The sequence below is a fragment of the Otolemur garnettii genome, unplaced genomic scaffold (genome assembly GCF_000181295.1).
Source record: "Otolemur garnettii isolate 467f Iridium unplaced genomic scaffold, OtoGar3 scaffold00295, whole genome shotgun sequence".
Classification (NCBI taxonomy): Eukaryota; Metazoa; Chordata; class Mammalia; order Primates; family Galagidae; genus Otolemur; species Otolemur garnettii.
The window spans coordinates 190443-212188 of record NW_003852690.1 but is presented as its reverse complement, the minus strand read 5'-3'; the positions used below and the strand labels follow the sequence as shown (position 1 = coordinate 212188).

Below are 21746 nucleotides of genomic sequence, written 5' to 3'. Positions count from 1 at the left end.
GCCACAACACCCGGCTATTTTTGTGGTTGCAGCCGTCATTGTTGTTTGGCAGGCCCGGGCTGGATTCGAACCCGCCACTTTAGGTGTATGTGGCTGGCGCCTTAGCCGCTTGAGCCACAGGTGCCAAGCCCAAGTATCCTTGTATTAAGGATCATATGTTATAAGTTTTAAAATATTCTTATAATCTCTACAATCACTCAATATTTGTATAGATGAAAAATCGAAACAAAACAGTCCTTTAAGTCAAAGAATGCCTCTGTGGCTAAGCACTATTCAATAGTTTCAATCCCCTGGTTACATATGAATTTGGGAAGACAGCATTTTATGTTCCTGAATTCCTTTTGCAGTTTCAGAAGGATCTGGGATTTTTCTGGTTTTGCCACACTGCTGTAATTTGACATGTTGATTATGAGGGGGTCATTAGCCTCGACATTTTTGATCACTTTTTGACTCTGTATTTTCTCAACTCTGAAGTATGTTAATTTGCACTTGTTTATATGTCTCTATGAGAGTTACTTAGGCCCTTGAGGACTGGTGCATGTTTTGTCTGGAAAGTAGATTGTAAGCCCCTTGAGAGTAGGGACCTTATAACTCTTAGGAATGCATTCTGGACATTGTCATTGTTCAATTAATGATAATACTGAAATCCTGACTAAGGTTACCTGTCATATTGACATCTACATTTTCATCTATAAGTTTTCTTCAAACTATTAAAAAAAAGAGATTGATTGGGTAGCACTGAATGATTCTACACAAAATTATGCTCATTGTTACCCACTACAATTTGTTCTTTAGGGTGTTTTCAGATTTATAATTTTTAATCAGTTGTTACAGTTCCCTTCCCTATAATACCCTGGTTACATATGCAATGGGGAGGACTGTGTTTCATAATCCTCTAGGCCTTTTGCATAGTAAAAAGTGAGCTAACAAAATCTATGCTTTCAAAGCATGTTCTTTTCACCACCAGCCCCCCACTGGTAACCAGGTGCTAAACTCTAAGTATGGCCACAATCTTAAATTGTCAGAAAGAATCCTTAATAGTTATTTAATGTATACATGTGAGTCTTATTTTCCCAGATTTTAAAATGGAGTAAATGTGTACACTATGTCGTATGGCTATTGAAGTTAAATTAACATGTATATTTCAAGGAAGTCTGAGGGTTTTTTGAGGGGAGTGGGTTTGGTTTTTTTTTTTTGAGACAGAGTCTCATTTTGTCACCCTCGGTCAAGTGCCGTGGCATCATATCTCACAGCAACCTCAAACTCCTGGCCTCAAGTGATTCTCTTGCCTCAGCCTCCTGAGTTGCTGGGACTACGTGTGCCCATCACAACACCCACCTATTTTTAGAGATGGGGGTCTTGCTCTGGCTCAGGCTGGTCTCAAACTCATGAGCTCAGGCAATCCACCCACCTCAGCCTCTCAGAGTGCTAGAACTACAGGCATGAGCCACTGCAGCAGACTCTTAGTCTGAGTTTTAAAACAGAAGGGCAAATTTGTTCATTAGAGAGGATGGAGGTAGGGGGAAATTTTTTGTAAGTCATGTTTATCGAAGTATCATTTATATATAGTATGATTCACCTTTTTTAGGTAGAAAATTTGATGAGTTTGACAGGTTGTGATTTTTTTCTTTACTATTTGCTGATTCAACTGTACCTCCAACTCACCCCACCACCACCTAAACCAAATTCACCTATCTTTTTCTAATATTTTGTATCTTTTCTCTTTTTTACAGTGTACTAAAGGAGGTATACCAAGCCTTTAATCCCAAAGCAGTGGTCTTGCAGCTGGGAGCTGATACGATAGCTGGAGATCCCATGTGCTCCTTTAACATGACTCCTGTGGGAATTGGCAAGTGTCTTAAGTACATCCTTCAGTGGCAATTGGCAACACTCGTTTTGGGAGGAGGTGAGTACAAAGGAAGGTTACCAGGATAATTTATTGAACTTCCTGCACATTTTTCCTTCCCTTCTGTTCCCTTCCCTTCCCTGATAATTTTATCCATTAGCACTGAACTTAGAAAGCTTGGCTTTCTTAGATTGGAGAATACCAATTTACCTGTGGCCCAGAAGCCTGAGTCAATGAAATCTGCCACCTCTATGGTTCAACATAAGGAAGTACTCTGACACACTTGACTCCTCTTTCTGACGTCTAGGTTTCAAGGTTCCTCAGATCTTAAGATGTTATTAACCCCAGTAGACTTTGATCCATCTTCTCTCAGTGTAGTCTGATTCTCAGTTCTAATAATCATTTTTTAGAAACACAATATTAAAATTCTGACTCAACTCACATATAAGTAGCAAACACATGAATTAATTAAATACCTAAACTGAGTTCAAGAATGACTCTCCCCCAAAAATAATGGATTTATAATAATGTAGCAAAATTCAGAGACCCAAAGAGTTTCTTGTACATTCTTACCTTTAGTGTGTACTGTTAATTGTATTACTTGACCAACAGAAAGCTGAGCCTGTTAATGAAAGCATTTATATATTTGAGAAAAGAACTTTTCACAATGATCTTTGAAGATGCCTTGCTTAGACTCTTCTGTCTACCTACGAGGCACAATCTTTATTTCATTGGATGAACGGATGGTATATTAAAATAACAGTGTCAAGTAAATGGGGCTTAAAATGCATATGTTATGGAAAAGTTAATGGTTGTTTTGTCAAGCTGTTGTAAAATCAAATTAGGGGAAATTGTAGGGAGCCCTTACGTAAATAAGTGAGTATTCAACACAAATGCACAAGGCTGGTCCTTTGGCAGCCTCAAACCCTAGAGGGATCAATGTTACAGGTCCTTATAAGAGACAACCTCTTATGAAAAGCTGCTGAGAAATATATTAACTCAAGAGAAAGATAAAATTGATAAGCACTGAATAACATATTACTTTCCGTGATGGTACTAAGGATGATGATTATGATACAGGTAAAACTAGAGGGAAAGAAAAGACCTTTCTACAATATACATCTTTTGTTTGAGGCTACAGGCTGTTAGCATTTTCTAAAGCTTTTTTGCTTTCTCAGCCCGAAGTTTTGGCTTTTGAATATACTACATATTACTCTTCTTATATAATATGTGTATTCCTGAAAATGCTTGTACATTAATCAAATTTTTGCTAATCAAGTCATATTATATGTGTACCAGTGACAGCTCACTACTTAAGCAAATGACTTTTTTTTTTTTTTTTTTGCAGTTTTTGGCCAGGGTCGTGCTTGAACCCGCCACCCCTGATATATGGGGCCGGCACCCTACTCCTTTGAGCCACAGGTGCTACCCCAAATGACTTTTTTTCAAATTAAATAATATGCCAAATATTAATAAGTCTATCTTGTAAAGTCAAGTTTTTCCATGTCAGGAGTATTTAAATTAATACTATGCAATTTAACTGAAATTCTCAGCTGCAGTTAACACATAGATAATTAGGAGAGACGGCCGCACAGCAGATCCCATTGAGGCCTTAAAGACACACTCTAAAAGTTCCAACATCGCTGACCTTTTAAGTACTAGAAAAGTTTAAGAAAAGAGTGATCATATGTCCCAGTTTATACATGTTGTCACAGTGTAATGATTAATAGGGTCCTCTTTTACTTTTAAAAGTATACCATTTGGGATAATAATTTATATGGTCACCCTACCTAAAATAGACCAGATTTTATTTCTCTTAGGCTGCACTGAAGTTAGGAAATCATTCCATCTTACCCTTACACTCCTGTAATTTAGCTAAAGGCCAATGTTTTAGTGCTTGCATGGCAAAGCACATTTATTCAGCACAAAAATGTGCTGATTATTAGCCAGTGTAATATGACTGCGGGGTGACCATGACAGTACCTGACCAGATAGGTCAGAGTGTCAATCAGTGGTCCCTTTCTCATCTCACTTTCCTTGATCTTTGCCACCAGGCCTATGTTTTGTTGCAAAAATGAATGCTAATATTAAAAGAAAGAAGTCTGTTTCTGTCAGCATTTTCCATTTCTCTTTCATGGATGCTTTTACGGCTAGATCTTCTACTAGTTTTAAAATGCAAATCGCATCCAGGAGTCATTTTATAGAATTGTTGCAAAATTTATCACAGAACTCTTTCCCATGAGTAGGTCACCTCAAGAGATCTGGGTTCCAGAGATCTCAGGCTTGCTGATATCTCTTGATGGAATTGAGGAGATTTGATTCCTCAGGTGCATATATGTTGTAGAACTTGGGCTTCCTATTCTACACTGTGCATGATTTGATTGTTCCACCAAAGACTATTCATTAGGTAATTTTTAAAAATATCATAAAGGGGCTACATGCAGTGGCACATACCTGTAATTCCAGCATTTGGGAAGGCCAAGGCAGGATTGCTTGAGGCCAGGAGTTTGAGACCAACTTGGGTAACATAGTGAGATCCTCTCTCTACCAAAAAAAAAAAAAAATCACAAAGAAATATTTAAGTGAAATTTTGCAAATTAGAGTTGTGTTTTTAGCCCTTTTATTAAAACATTTTTCTCTCCTTCCTTATCCCCTTCCCTCTCCTACTGTTTTGTGACTGTTCTTTCCTAACTTCACAATTCTTGATGGAGACAGGAGGCTATAACCTTGCCAACACAGCTCGATGCTGGACATACTTGACCGGGGTCATCCTAGAGAAAACACTATCCTCTGAGATCCCAGATCATGAGGTAAGTAAGGCTCTGACAAGTCCTCTCTTCTTCAAGGGGAAGAGCTGAGTCATTCCACCTAATCAAAATCACGTCCTCACCACTCAATACCGTTTTGTTGAGAGACGCTTCAATAACAATAACACACTGTCTTGGCAGAATAGTAGACTCTTGTTCCAAAATATCCAAGACCTTCTGCCTTTTTTACAAGATATCTCAAAGGCCAACCAACTTTAATTTCTCAATTAATTACAGAGACTGTGGGAAGGGGTCACCTGTTCACACAAAGAGCTCTTTGGAATATGTGCATATTTTCATCCCCTCAAAAATGAAGGGGCTATTTTTAAAATGTGTAAGCTGGATTCTCATCTATTTTTTAGAAGTCCCATAGGTGGTATGTAGCGCATGTTCTTTGATGGTAGTCCTGGCCTATCAGTTTTCTTTTGACTAATATAAAATTTAAGAAACACATAATCACTACAAAGACAGGTCTGCCCTGGTGTTTTTCCAGTAATTCATAGTACACAGAGGTTGGAAAGGACCATCTAAAATGTGAAACGTCATTTGAGCACTTGCCATTTTCTTTAATCATAAGTGAGGAGCTTTACATTTTCTAAATCAAAGATGTCTGTTCCAGTTTTCCTAAAACAAGCTAAAGGAAAGCTGTCTGGGACCTATAAGTGAGATAATCCCTAATTCTTACCCACTGTCCCCCACCCCAGCAGGAAGTTTGTTATCACAGATTAGGATGTATAGATACAGACCTTAGACTGGGTGACTTAAAATAATAAACCAGCACATGCAACCCACCTTCTCAAGTTATTTCTCAAAGATTAGGGATGCTGCTTTACTTACAATGTTATGGTTTGTGCCAGATGCAGAAGCTGTATACTTGGAAGTATTATGCTTTTTAAAGTTGCTATTATTTTTTTAAAATTAGAACAACTTAAGCTCATTTTCTACCAATTTTCTTCTAACCTCAGGTGAGGTATAATATGTATCTCAGAAAAACCATTCAAATATGTCTAGATACAAATAGAAGATATGTTATCATTTGAGACAATTTCCTGGTGTCAGGGTTAATAGAACTCTCTTTTCTCAACTTGGCTTACCTTTATTCAGTATTTTGGGAGCTTGATGAAATATAAAGGTAAGTGCTATGAATAAATGTAATCACTGTTATTGCTATGGGAATATCTCAGGTTGCATTGTAATTTAAAGCTCTGGAACTTTAAAATCTGATCAAGTTATGTCAGAAAGGAGTTTTAAGCTGTAGAAGCATGAATTGAGAATGAATGCTCTGTTCCTAAGAAGCAAAAGCAAATCCAAAGATTCATCGGTGTGAAGGATTGATAAAATTTTAATAAAGATAAATATTCCTTTGGTACCTGGAGAAGCTATGTGCCTGAATGGATATGGGCTCAGCCTGATAGACAGAGAGATGTTCTGTCTTTATATTGAAATACTCTGTAAGATTAAATGAGATCTAATGTCTGTCAAGTACCTAACACATGGTTCTTGGCACCTAATAGGCATTTTTGAAATGGTTCCTCTTTTTTAAAATTTTAGAATATTAAGGGGTACATATTTTTTGTTGATGTACTTTGGTTTTGTACATATTGATTTAAAGTTATACACGTAAGTGTGCCCTTCACCCAGTCTCTTTCCCCTTTGCATGCTCCTAACATCTTATACACAGACGTTTATGACTATGCCATTCATAAATTTGTCTAAACCCTTTGTGAATCTGTTCTGTCACATCCTTCTGGTTTAAGAGATGTGAGTCATCCGAGAAGGAACAGAGAAGAAAATTGAAATGACAGTCTTTCAGGTACACTAAGATAACATTTTAATAAAAATTGCTAAAAATAGACTACACAGTATGAAGGCATATATAAGTTTTATGTCACAATACATAGTTGCACACAAATATCCTTGTGGTCCTCTGAAATCAAATCAACAAATAGTAGATCAAAAATATTTACTGAGCACCCATTGTGTGCCAGGCACTATGCAAGATATCTTGGAAGATGCAAAGGTAATAAAACCTCATTCCTCTACCTCAAACAGCTGGGGGCGGGTGATGGTGCAAGTGCTAGAGTGATATACAAATGCACAGATAATTACATTGCACATACCGAGAAGAAAAAGAACCCTGAGATAGTAGGAACAGTGACTAGTGGAGTTGTGCATCAAATATAAAGGAGATCAAAAGGAATTTACAAAATACCCTGTCCTCCAGGAGCTGAGAATATAATTGAGAAATCTGGTAGGTGAGAAGGTATATGACAGCAATCAGCTGCAGCCTGGCTGACCTCACTCTCTTTGCTCTCAGTTGTGGGCTTTTGTTTTTCCATCTCCTAGGATAATAATCCTCCTCCTCCCTTTCCCCAGTTCTCTACTGTTTACCTAGGTCCAGCTTCAAGGCCTATGCCTTTCAAAAACCCTCACCTAAAAGTGCCAAGCCCCTTTGAACTCTTATCTTTACTTATTACTTCATTCACTTAACAAATATTCATTGGATTCCTACTACTTGCTAGGCCCTATCTCTGAATTCAGAGATAGAAAGACTAACAAGATTAACTCAATGCCCTCAAAAATCTCACCATCTAGTCAGGCACAGTGGCATGTATAGTCCCAGCTACTTGGGAGGCTGAGGTGAGAGGATCACTTGAGCCCAGGAGTTCAAGTTCAGCCTGGGCAACATAGTGAAACTCCATCTGAAAAAAAAAATCTCACCATCTACTAAAGATGATAGAATAATGTGCTCAAATCCAGGACAGATGAGAAGCATAGGAGAAATATTTCAGCAAGACTTTGAACAGAATTTTAGAGTTGATTGTGAGTTTGCTAGGTGAAGAAGGAGGGAAAGGCAATCTAGGAAGAAGGAACAGAGATTGTAAAGGGTCCTAGTGGACCAGTGAAAAGTTTGCTATGCGTAGAAGCCAGGGTATATGAGAGAAAGTAGGAAGGCTTGAATGGAAATTGGGGCCAGATTATGAGAAGCCCAGTGCTACACTGAAAAGCTTATACATTTTTTCTATAAAAACAGATAAGTTTTGGTTTTTAGGAAACTCACTTGGTAAAGCATGGAAGATAAATTGCAAAGGGGAGAGAGACTTGAGAAAGGCCCACTTGTTAAGAGGTTCATGTATACTCCTATAACATTTATAGTCTGTATCATTCATTTGGTCATCTGTGTTATGGCTGTCTGCATTCCTCCTCAGTGCTTAGCAAAGTGTTAAGTACCCACCTACTTGGTGGTCATTTGTTCAGTGAATAATTGAATAAATGAGTATTTGAATAGGTGTCTCAACATTCACATTGAGAGATTTTGATTTAAGATGGAAGACTTGGAAGGGTAATCTAGCCTTTCCCTGGAAACACAATTGAACCTCAGAAGCAACTTCTTACCTTTGCAAGAAGTACCCAGATATCTCAGCTATATGAAATAGGTGTATCCATGAGAAAACACCAGATTGTCAATGCAGGGAAGAGAGTTGGGAAGACAAAGCCCAGCACAAATATTAGAAGTGATTATGGGTGGGACTTCAAGCATATCCCTCATAAGATAAAAAAAAGTGACACCTGGCAGCACCTGTGGCTCAAAGGAGTAGGGCACTGGCCCCAGATGCTGGAGGTGGTGGGTTCAAACCCAGCCCTGGCCAAAAGCTGCAAAAAAAAAAAAAAGTGACACCATGAAGCCAGTGATGCAATAAAGCCAGTGATGCTATATAGCCATGATCAGGGAGTTAGTCTAAGCCCATGTACTGGGGAGCCAGGTTGGCCAGCCAAATATGGAGTAAGGAAGCAGTCCCAGCAAACATGGAATAAGGAAGCAGTCCTAACTTAAAGAAGAGTTTTGACCCCACCTGAAAAACTGAGGAATGGAACCTATATGTATGATTGACCCAGGTATCTCTACCATAGGGAAAGCCTAAAGGTGGCATGGTTCTGTCAAAAGACCAGTACGTGGCTAATTTAGCACAATAACCTGGGTTATCATGCATAAGAATGCTCTATAGTCCAGTAATACTATTTAGATCCCATGATCTAAGTTAGAGTAAGGCACTCATATACCACACACCCCTACACACACATATATATCATCAGATACATTTGCTAACAGAAAGTACTTACTCTACACTACTTAATCAGACTGCTTTTTATAGACTAATTAGATAAGCTATATCTCAATCCTATTAGGGAATATATGTAGCCATTAAAAATAATAAAGTCAATTTATATACTAGCATATGTTACTGATATAAAACAGTCTTGCACTCTAAACCTGTAGATTGGCCTGAATCTATAGACTGATCTCAGGAGGAATAACATCTAAACAATACTTACTCATTTAAGCCATAAATTCACTATATCTTTCCATTTACTTGGTTCTTCTTTAATTCCAAATTTTAATTTATGCTCTTCAGTGAATAATTCTTGCACAAATTTTGTTAAATTTATCCCCTGAGTACTGTACTTCATGATTTTGATGTTATTATAAATGATGTTTTAAAATTTCTATTTCCAATTGTTTGTTGTCAGAATACTAAAATGCAATTGACTTTTTATATTGATTTTGAGTAATATAAACTTGCTAAACTCACTTATTAGCTCTATTAGCTTCTTTATACATTCCTTGGCATGATTCATGTGTACAAACATGTCATCTGTGAATAAAGAGAGTTTCACTTATTCCTGTACAATTTTCATGCTTTTTCTTTTTCTTACCTTGTTGCACTTGGGGCCTCCAGGGCAATGCCAAGGAGAAATGGTGGGTGAATGTATTTGTCTAGTTCCCAATCATAAAGAGATAGTACTTAATATTTCTCTATGAAGTGGGATGTTAGCTTTAGGGTTTTTTTTTTTTTCAAAAATGTTCATTAGATTGAGGAAGCTCCCTTCTACTTTTAATTTACTCAGAATTTTTTTCTCACAAATGAGTATTGAATTTCATCAAATGCCTTTTGTCATCTGTTGAAACAATCATATGGTATTCTCCTTTATTCTATTTAGTACAGTAAATTGTACTGATTTTTTTTAGGTTAAAGCTACTTTGCATTACTGGGATAAACCCTACTTGGTCATGGTATATTATACTTTTTATATATTGCTGAATTCAATTTGCTGAAATTTGGTCAAGGCTTTTTGTGTCTCTGTGGATGAGGGATATTGGCCTGTTGTTTTCTTTTTTTGTAATGTCTTTGCCTTTTGATATCAGGCAATGCTGATCTCATAAAATTGCTTGGGAAATATCACCTCTCATGTTTTCTGAAAAAATTGTGTAAAATTGGTACTGTGTCTTCTCAAAATGTTTGATAGAATTTACTAGTGGGGAGGGGAGAATTTATCAATGAGCCTGGAGTTTTCTTCAAAGGAAGGTTTCTAATTATGAATTTAATTCCCTTAATAGTTATATGGCTATTCAGATTTTCTATTTCTTGATTTCATGTTGGTAATTTGTCTTTCAAGGAATTTGCCCATTTACTCATAATATTTTACCATTATTGCTTTAAATGTATATAGAATCTGTAGAGATAGTCCCTCTTTCATTCCTGTTATGAGTGATTTGTTTCTTTTTTTCTCGATCATTTCAACTAATGATTTAGCAATTTTACTGAGGTGTAATTTTCTTCAAAGTACCAGCTTTTAGCTTCATTGATTTTATTTATCTCTTTTCTATTTCATTATTTCTGTCCATATCTTTGTTAATTCCTTCATTCTGCTTACTTTGTATTGTTTTTAGTTCTTTTTCTAGTTTCATAGATAGAAACTTCATTCATAGATTTTTAAGCCTTTCTTTTTTTCTAATATCAGCATTTTAGAGCTATAAATTTCCATCTAAACACTGCTTTAGCTGCATACCACAAATTTTTATGTTTTCATTTTCATTTGGTTCAAGATATTTTCTTCTTTGATTACTTATTTAGAAATATGCTTTTTCTTAATTTCCAAATATTTCAGAACTTTCCAGATATTTTTCTGTTATTTGTTTTTAATTTTAATTTAATTTTGCTGTGCTCAGAGAACATGCTCTACATAATTTCAGTCCTTTTATATTTATTGAAATTTTTATAGCCCAGTACATGGATCTATCTTGGTGAATTTTCATGTGCAATTTGCAAAGAATGTGTGGCAAAGAATCCCCTTTTCTCTCATTATCAATTAGATCAGGTGGAATGAGAGTGTTGTTTACATCTTCTGTATCCCTACTAATTTTCTGTCTGCTTGTTCTGTCAATTACTGAGAGAGCTGAAATCTTTAATTTTGGATTTGCCTCTTTTTCCTTTCAGTTGTGTCAATTTTGACTTCATGTTTTTGAAGCTTTGTTATTAGATGTACACACACTTGGGGTTGTTATATCATCTTGATGAACTGACTCCTTTATTATTATGAAATATCCTTCTTTATATCTGTAATAGTTCTTGTCCTGAAGTCTAGCTTTATCTGATTTTAATATTGTCACAGCTGCTTTCATATGATTATGGTTAGGTCATTAAATATGACATGTCCAATTTTGGGTTTTGGGGGGGTTTTTTATTAAGTCAAATACACATAGATCAGGAATACATACATGCATATGTAGGGTACAATGTGCTGATTTTTTTTATACAATCTGACCTGGTTAGAGCAAACCAATCAACATAGCTTTCACCTCATTTACTTGATTATTGTGCCAAAACATCTATGTTCTACAATTTTGGATCAAAAGTTTAGTTTATTATAATCTCAAATAAGAAGCAATACAACTAATCAAAGTATGTGCTTAAACTATTGACACAGTTTTGTCATCTTAATGTTAGCTTATTTGTGCCAGCAACAAGGAAGCCTGGAAAGGAAGTGGCAATGAAACTGTGCAAAACATTTTCCACAGCTTGTTGAGAACTGAGTATTTTTCCTCGCAAGAAGTGGTCCAAAGCCATGGCAATCAGTTGGTGCAAGGTCTGGAGAATATGGTGGCTGACAGAGGGTTTCCAAGTCCGGCTTCTGTAGTTTGTTTTTTTTTTGTTTTGTTTTGTTTTTTTGAGACAGAGCCTCAAGCTGTCCCCCTGGGTAGAGTGCCATGGCTTCACTACTCATAGCAACCTCCAACTCCTGGGCTCAAGCGAGTCTCCTGCCTCATCCTCCGAAGTAGCTGGGACCATAGGTGCCTGCCACAATGCCCGGCTATTTTTTGGTTGCAGCCATTATTGTTATTTGGCGGTCCGGGGCTGGATTCGAACCCACCACCTTAGGTGTATGTGGCTGGCGCCTTAGCTGCTTGAGCCACAGGCGCCGAGCTGGCTTCTGTAGTTTGAGCAGCAGTGTTTGTGCAACATGTAGCCAAGTATTGTCCTGCAAGAGGATTGACCTGTCTCTATTCACTGATCTCAGCTGCTTAATTGCAGGCATCTTCATCATGTCATCCAGCTGGTTGCACTAGACATCCACTATAATCAATTGACCAGGTTTTACTGTAGTAGATACCAGTGCTGGACCTCCAAACAGGCACAATTAGCTTTTCTTGATGAATATTCGCTTTTGGACTGTGTTTAGGCACTTCATCTTTATCCAACCATGGTGCTGAACACTTGGAATTGTCAAAAAGAATCCATTTTCCATTATAGGTAACAACAGGGTGTAGAACTAGTTTGCCTTTATGTTGTGACAACAAAGAAAGGCAAGTTTTAAGACAGTTTTTCTTCTGACACTTAATTCATGAAGAACCCATATATCTGGTTTCTTTACCTTGCCGATTTATTCCAAATGGTCCAATATTGTTGGAATAGTAATGTCAGCCTTTGCTGCTATTTCATGCATAAGTTGAGATAGATTTGCTTCCATACAGCTTTTAGCTCATCATTATCCACCTCGGTCTCAAGTCACCCATATGGTTCATTTTCAAGCACCAAAATGGAACTTCTCAAGCCATCAATATACTATGTGTTCATTTGCCACATCCTTCCCAAACATTTCATAAATATTTTGAGCTGTCTGTACTACATTGGTTTTATGTTAGAAACAGCACAAATTGTTTACTTAACCATGGTTTCACAAAAATAATTCTTAAAAAATTTGAAAGATGTCCCAGCCTGAGCAAGAGGGAGACCCCATCTCTACTAAAAATAGGAAAAACTAGCCAGGTGCATCATGATGGGCTCCTATAGGCCCAGCTGCTGGGGAGGCCAAGGCAAGAGGTCACTTGAGCCCAAGAGTTTGAGGTTGCTGTAAGCTATGATGATGCCACAGCACTCTACCCAGGGCAACAGAGTAAGACTCTGTCTCAAAAAAAAAAAAATTAAAAGATGTGTGTTTGAAAGAATGAGAATATACCTTTACAATAAAAATAAAACAAGAAGTGTCAAAGTAAAATATCAGAGATATGAACTGTCAAACTTAGTACAAATTGGACATTTCATACTTAATAACCTAATAATATATCTTTATCTCTCCTTTTATATTAACCTATCTGTGTCTTCATATTTTAAGTGGATTTGTTGTAGACAGCATATAGTTTGGTCATGCTTTCTTATCCAGTATAACAATCTCTGCCTTTTAGTTGGAGTGCCTGGACCATTTACACATAAAATATTATATATTTATGTTTAAGTCCCATTTGTTTTCTATTTGCCCCATCTGTTTTTTGTTCCTTTCTTTCTCTTTTCCTGCCTTCTTTTGAATTAAATTAACTTTATGATTCCGTTTTATCTCTTGCTCATTTATTAGCTATAACTTTGTTTTGATTTTTTTGTGGTTTCTCTGAGGTTTACAATATGCATTTTTAACTTACCAACATGTACTTTCAAATTGTATTACATTATTTGGCATATAATATAGTGCCTTTATTTTGCCCTTTCCTTTCATTTGTGCTATTGTAGTCATATGTTTTACTTTTGCATATTATAACCCCCTTGGTACATTGTTATTGGTTTTGCTTTAAAGTTTAAACACTCAATTATATTTTTTAGTTCTTAAAATATTTACTGATTCGTTTAAAATCAGAATAATAAATCTAGTACCTAACAGCACAAATACCATATTTTGATGAAAAGTAACTGTTCTCCAGGACAAAAGGACTTTTTTTAGTTATTTTATTTTATTTTACTTACTTTGTAGTTTTTAGCCAGGGCCAGGTTTGAACCCTCCACCTCTGGCATATGGGGCTGGCGCCCTACTCCTTTGAGTCACGGGCCCTGCCCAACAAAAGGAAATTTTATGAGAAAAATGCCACAGTTATACACTTCTGCCCATCTCTTTAATATCTGGCTTAATAGATAACAACTGGCTCGGCGCCTATGGCTCAAGTGGCTAAGGCACCAGCCACATACACCTAAGGTGGCGGGTTCGAATTCAGCCCACACCCGCCAAACAATGATGGCTGCAAGCAAAAAATAGCGAGGTGTTGTGATGGGCCCCTGTGGTCCCAGCTACTTGGGAGGCTGAGGCAGTAGACTCACTTGAATCCAGGAGTTGGAGGTTGCTGTGAGCTGTGATGCTACAGCACTCTACCCAGGGGAACAGCTTGAGGCTCCGTTTCAAAAAAAAAAAAGATGACAACTGACTTCTTGTTCCTCCTTCTGCATTCAGTGTGTTTTGATATGTTATTTTTGTTGAATTATATGAAGAAAATCCAGCTTCCTATAGATAAATAGTTGGAAAAGGAAGCAGCATTTCAATATTTCCTCAGATAATTATGAGTATTCCTTGATACTACATTAAAACTTTATAAATGGTAGTTTCTTAAAGGTTAATGTACTGTGGCTTCTTTTTTTTTTAATATCTTTTATTTTATTTTATTTATTTATTTGAAGTTTTTGGCCAGGGCTGGGTTTGAACCTGCCACCTCTGGTATATGGGACTGGCACCCTACTCCTCTGAGCCACAGGCACCACCCGCAGTGTGGTTTCTGAAACCGTATCAGTGAACTTTTTATGTACTGTTACACTAAAATTCATTGGTCATCTTGTACTTTGAATGGATACTTTACCCATATTATACATTTTGATTATTTGAAAAATATTGGTTCACTAAGTTACACAAATATTCCAAATGTTGACATGTTTTATGTAGTATCAAAAAATCATATTCATTGATACTACCACCAATCTCATTGGAGAAAAGCTTAAGTTTTGGGAAGCTATTGAGCACCCAGTAGCAGAATAAAGTTTCCCAGAATTCTAATTTTCAGTCAGAAAATGTGAATTTTCTTTGTTATCAGTGACAAGTTGTTTACCCTTAAGTGATAGTTTTACTTCATTTTTGAGAAAATGTTTGTCAAATATCCAAGCATTTAATTATGATTTGACTTCTTTTAAGCAAAAATGATGTTCCATGAAAAATATAGCTAGTTAAGCTCACAACTTAACAGATGTGCTTTCCTCAAAGCAACTACCACAGTATAGTTTAGAACCACCTATGTTATCTTCTATTTTGTCACATATAATATTAAGTCCAGCATCAAGATTTAATAAAAGTAATAAATTTAATACTTTATCAAGGAAGTGAAATTGGATTTTTTTTCACTATAATTTCATGGCAAGAAAGAATACAGTAAGTGCCTTGGCACCTGTAGCTCAGCATCTAGGGCGCCAGCCACATACACCAGAGCACCCAGAGCTGGCAGGTTCAAATCCAGCCTGGGCCTGAAGCAGAAACATAGCCAGGCATTGTAGTGAGCTCCTGTAGTCCCAGCTACTTAGGAAGGCTGAGTCAAGAGAATCACTTAAACCCAAGAGTTTGAGGTTCCTGTGAGCTGTGATGATGCCATGGCACTCTATCAAGGGCAACATAATGAGTCTCTGTCTCAAAACAAAAAAAAAAGAATACAATAAGTGCTAATCTACTTTGATGCTATTGCCTTAACTTGTACGATGGTGCCAACTATTTTACCCACCATTGCTTTTTAACCTCCATGCAAATATAAACAAAGTTGCTCCAGCATAAACCATGAGATTCAAACCAGTTATTCAAGTACTTTGAATATTCTAGCACTACTCATGTTTATTGCCAACCATTCACATAAAGGAAGGAGGTCTTCAAAGATTAGTGCTGATACCACTTGACTTCCAGGAAAACAGCGAGTCTAGCCACATTTGTAGATTTGTCTCTTTATAAGGTGAGAGTAAAATTCTGCAAATGGGCTCAGCGCCTGTGGCTCAAGTGGCTAAGGCGCCAGCCACATACACCTAAGGTGGCAGGTTCGAATCCAGCCCAGGCCTGCCAAACAACAATGACGGCTGCAACCAAAAAAAATAGCCAAGCGTTGTGGCGGGCACCTGTGGTCCCAGCTACTTGGGAGGCTGAGGCAGGAGACTCACTTGAGCCCCGGAGTTGGAGGTTGCTATGAGCTGTGATGCCACAGCACTCTACCCAGGGGGACAGCTTGAGGCTCTGTATCAAAAATAAAAAAATTCTGCAAATGAAATGGTGACTAAGTCTTCATGTTTACAGCTAAATGTCTAAATAAACAAATTACTGTACCAGTGAAAAAAGGCAGTGCTGTAAATTATTTTACTAACTTTTGGACAGTGAACAATGTCAACTGTCTAAGACTTTATTGATCTCTAAGCTGTAGTGTGCAATTCTCCAGCCAATGCAATAACTTACCTATCAGATGCTTCAGGCCAGGCATGGTGGCTCACACCTATAATCCTAGCAGTCTAAAAAGTCAAGGTGGGTGAATCACCTGAGCTCAGGAGTCAAGACCAGCCTAAGCTAGAGTCAGACTCCATCTTTAAAAAAAAAAAAAAAAAAAAAACAACTGCCAGGCGTTGTGGCAGGCACCTATAGTCCCAGCTACTTGGAAGGCTGAGGCAAGAGGATCACTTAAGCCCAAGAGTGAGGCTGCTGTGAGCTATGATGCCAGGGCACTCTACCAAGGGTGACAAAATGAGACTCTGTCTCATAAAAAAAAAGAAAGAAAGAAAGATGCTTTGATGGGTTTTTCATTTCCAGTTTGAAAAGTTCCAGCAAATAATTTTTGGCTTTTAATGAGCTCATGATGTTTAGTCTTAATATATTCAATTCCTTTTCCTTTAACTATGAATGAATGGTCTGAAAATGATGCTACAACTTAAATGATGAATTATTTTGAAGCTATTTGAAAATACTCTGCTGCATGACACTATAAGATAAATTAATGACATATAGTATATAAAGATAACTTTGATCATATTTCATCATTTATTTATAGTTTTACTCAGTCTCTTTGAAGTAAATCCCTTCCTGCCATGAGTCAGAACCCTTAGTGATGCTTCAGTTTCATCTTTTTCAGCTTTCATAAACATCCATGTTACAGCTCTGATTTAAGAAAACAAATCTTTTAGTCCCCCCTTGTTAATCCACCTATCCAGCATATTCTTGTATTTCTATCAAACTGGAAGTAAAAACCCTGGGATTTCAAAGTAATGACTTATTAAACAATAACAAAATTACAGAGATCGTAGCAGATATAACTAAAGATAGCTATTCCATGTCCCTCTTGTCCAATGTGGTCAGGGAGTCTGACCACTAGTTGTGATACCAGGACTTCAGAAAAGAAGAATGAGATGCTTGAAAGAAAGGATGGACAAGAAAACCCAGAAGCCAACCAGGCAAGGGGTCTCATAATATGGGCACCTACTGTGTGGGTACCAGCAGGAGTTTCAGGAAAGCCAGGCCAGCTACTCAGATCAGCCAAGGGATACAGTGTTTGTGCTAGAATGTGAGCAGCCTTGGATCATACCTTTTGTACCCCCCAACTGGGCTGTGCCACCTTTGGCTGGACTATGTTGTTCCCTTTATTCTCTGCCACCAGGCTGACAGCCCACTTTGTTCCTCCTTGGCCTTCAGTGGCACTCCTCTGAACTCAGTACATAGGCAGCACAGCTGAAACTGCTGCTTTCAATATGGCCTTAAATTGTCTTTTAAATAAATTATAAGATGAGTAAGAAAATATCTTTTCAGCTCGGCACCTGTGGCTCAAGTGGCTAAGGCGCCAGCCACATACACCTAAGGTGGCGGGTTCGAATACAGCCCGGGCCCGCCAAACAACAATGGCAGCTGCAACCAAAAAAAATAGCCGGGCGTTGTGGTGGGCGCCTGTGGTCCCAGCTACTTGGGAGGCTGAGGCAGGAGACTCACTTAAACCCAGGAATTGGAGGTTGCTGTGAGCTGTGATGCCACAGCACTCTACCCAGGGGAATAGCTTGAGTCTCTGTCTCAAAAAAAAAAAAAAAATTAGGAGATAGAACTAGCACAAAGTTGGTGATTAAATGGATTCTAGAGGCAAAAGAGAAGGAGAAACCTGGCCTGTCATCATGTTTTCTAGTGGGGTGACTGGATATTACTATATAACAAATAAAGGAGGAGGAACACTAAAAGGGAACCATTTTTTATGTTGTGGACAACGTGCCAATGGAACACCCAAGTGAATAACATCACCCAAGATGTGATATTAGAGTCTGAAGTTCAGGGGATAAGTAATGACTGGGTATAGATCTGAGTATTAAAAACATGTAGGAGGGGCCAGGCTCACAACTGTAATCCTAGCACTCTAGAAGGCCAAGACGGATCACTTGAGTGTAGGAGTTTGAGACCAGCCTGAGCAAAAATGACACCCTGTCTCTACTAAAAATAGAAAAACGAGCTGAACACGGTGGTGTATGCCTATTGCCCAGCTACTGGGAAGGCTGAGGCAAGAGGATCCCTTGAGCCCAAGAGTTTGAGGTTGCTGTGAGCTATGATGACACCATGGCACTCTGCCCAGGGCAACAGAGTTAGACACTGTCTCAAAAAAAAAAATTGTTTTTAAATGTGAAACATGTAGGATGTGCTTAAAATCATGAGGGTAAGAAGGATACCATGGGGCCAATGAGGGAATCTTAGAAATTTTGGTGTTTAAGGAACAAGCAAAAATAAGCTCACAAAGAAGGCTAGAAAAGGATGTTCATGAAGATAAGCAATATAGCACAGTGATTAAAATCATGGACTAGGACCCAATCTGTGTGGGTTTATATCCTCTGGGCTCTGCTACTTACGAGCTGTGTGACATTACACAAATTCCCTCACCTCTCTAAACCTCAGTTGTTTAAAGATTAAATGTACTTGTGATACATGCAAAGCCCTTTGTATAGTGCCTAATAAATGCTTAATAAGTTTTAGGTAATATTTATAAGAAGAAAATCAGAGTAGGATCATGAAAACTAAAATTGAAGGACTCAACTACAACTTGGACTTTACCTTACAAACACAAACAATGTAACGTAATTGTATGTACCCTCATATTAATCCAAAATTTTCTTTAAAATGTTTAATAGGGCTCGGCACCTGTAGCACAGTGGTTACGGTGCCAGCCACATACGCCGAAGTTGGCGGGTTCAAACCCAGCCCAGGCCAGCTAACCAACAATGACAACTGCGACAAAAAATAGCTGGGTATTGTGGCAGGCACCTGTAGTCTCAGCTACTTGGAGGCTGAGGCAAGAGAATTGCTTGAGCCCATGAGTTTGAGGTTACCATGAGCTATGACACCACAGCACTCTACTGAGGATGATATAGTGAGACTATCTCAAAAGGAAAAAAAGGTTTAAAAGATGGTGAGAATGCTGAGATGTGTCACATGCACCTGAGAGATCTAATAAACTAAGGATTTACTCACAGGTATGGATTAGATTTGGCAATATTGAGGCCATTGGTAACCTTGTTGAGAGGAATTTTAACAAAGTGTAGGGGGCAGAAGCCAGATAATAGTAAGTTGAGTAGTAAATAGAAGGTAGATAAAATGGTGGCAATAGGTAGGGCTAACTCTTTCAAGAAGCTTGCTGTTTAAAAAATAAAAATCTCAAGTGGAACAAAAGAAGTATTTACAAGAATGCTTACCTTAGCTTTGTTTATGACAGCAAAAAATGGAACTATCCAAGAGTGAGGGGATGAGAAGTCAATAAGGAGATTGGGGAAACTGGTAAATGTTAGCACAGTGATTCAGGAGGATGGGAGAGGAAGCTGACCAGAGACAAGCGAAAAGATAATGAAGAAGCCTGCAAAGTGCATCTGCAGTTATAAACCATGGATTCAGTCCATTATACCAGTCTTGCCAGTCAATCATGACAGAAAAGAGAAGACAAATTGTGGAAGTGGGTAACCTGGATTGGTGGTTTTTCCAGGCAGATGGGGCAGAAGGTGATGAAGGCAATAGTGAAAGTGGGTTCAAGTGCATCATCACATGGATGTGAGGCCAGGAGAGGGCAGACAAACAGGGAGAAGATAGAATCAAAAGAATAGGGTGTCTCCATGAGGTCAGAGAGCAGAAACTATGGGGTGAAAGCATAGGAGAATTGGTAGCACTAGAACTTGAACTCAGTATGTAAGACAGTGGAGGTAGCATAGTAGAGAGCACACAGGATTTTGAGATCAGACTCATTTTAATTTGAATTACAGCTCTGATATAAAATAGTTATATGACTTTAGGTAAGTTCTTTGAACTATGTAAACTTCAATTTCCTCATCTGTAAAATAAGTATAATGACATCTGGCTCACAGACAAACTATCCAATGGTCATGCTTCAGTAGTTGTTAGTCCCCTGCTCTCCCACTCAACATGTATTAGATACCTAATATGAAGCATTCTTTTCTGGGAACACTGAGATCAAGGCCAGTTCACTTCCCTATTAGGGACTCATGGTTTAGAAGAAGTGACACAAATACAAAGAAATAAATAGCAATACAGATAAATAAACTACCATTAAAGTTGCTAAATATGATAATCGCAGCATGTGCTATGACAACACAGTGGAGGCATGACTAATAGTGCCTGAGAGAGTTAGGGAAGGCTTTCCAATAAAGCTATTCGCAAGGAATTTTTAGTTCCTAACTGAAAGAAAGTAGCAGGAAATTAGGAGATAACAAGTTAAAGGGAACAGCAAAGAAGCTTTTGCTTTTATTTTCTTAGACAGTGTTACAAGGGACAATAGGTTCAAGAGAAAGCATTTATTTGTCTTAAGGTAAACGACTTGTGCAGGTTTGTTAACTGAGAAGTATGTAATGAAGTGAGAGACATCTAAGGTGATTGATGAGGAAAGGAACTAAAGAATTCAAGGTTCCAGAGAAGGAGGCAAGAGGATAAATAAAATTCAGAGCCCACATTTACTCTGGGACAGGATGAAAAATAACCCTTTCTCTAAAATGAGGGGAGAAAAGAAAAAATGAAACGTAGACTAGATAGTTTATATACAAAAGGAGAAATGTCTGGAAATTGCATTCTATGTATATGCAATTTTTCTTGATTTTTAGAAACCAAGACTATTTCCTTAATACGTTCACAACATATGAGCACAGCCTATTGGGGGAGCTGTTTCCTACAACTGGTTGAGCTGCCAGCAGCTTGGTCAAATGGAGGCAACAGAAATAGAGTCTAATCCCTTGTTTCTGTACCTGGAAAAAGAGGGTACTGATTACTGCAGCAGCAGTAACATCAGGTGACTGTGACAAGGAACAGCAACCTCCTCTCACTTGCTCTCATCTTCAGTTCTTTTGCTCCAGTCCGCACACATATCCCAGCCTGAATTTTGCACATTTCTGAATGGAAGAATCGGTAGCTATGATGTTTTAAGGGATCTGGAAGCTGACCTTTGAAGTCAGCACCTCCTCCCTTCTGGGACAGTATCTCCACAATCACTTCTTACAGGAATGCACTTCCAGGAAGTAAACCTTCAGAATAAGGATCTCTGGCATTAGTGTGAAGGTAACATCTCTGCCTAGCCCAACTAGAAACACAGCAAGGGGTACACTCAGGCATTGGGAATCTACCAGCTGCTTTTTGCCTATTACCTCTTCAAATTGCACCATTTTGGTAAAGTCAAAGGAATTAATTAAAAACCACTTTAGAGTGGGCAGCACCTGTGGCTCAAAGAAGTAGGGCGCTGGCCCCATTTACCAGAGAGGTGGTGGGTTCAAACCTAACCCGGACAAAAACAGCAAAAAAAAAAAAAAAAAAAAAAAGGAGACTTTCACTTAGCTGCTGATTTCCTGCTTCTGCTATAAACACATACCAAGGTATATATAACACTGTCTGCCCAAATTGAAACTGAACTCCTTCCTTGTCCTTTCCTATTAATGTAATAAATGTCTATATTTCTTGCTAGATCACACATC

General features: G+C 38.0%; 1 protein-coding gene across 3 annotated transcripts in view; it reads left to right on the top strand.

The window, feature by feature from the left end:
- Positions 1–21746, top strand: part of HDAC8 (histone deacetylase 8) — a 315525-nt gene that overhangs the window by 191875 nt on the left and 101904 nt on the right. For all 3 annotated transcript variants that reach the window (XM_003803351.1, XM_023508952.1, XM_023508951.1), the window contains 2 exons: positions 1734–1906; positions 4562–4656. In XM_003803351.1, coding sequence (XP_003803399.1) covers positions 1734–1906; positions 4562–4656 — 268 coding nt within the window. The remainder of the gene's footprint in view (positions 1–1733; positions 1907–4561; positions 4657–21746) is intronic.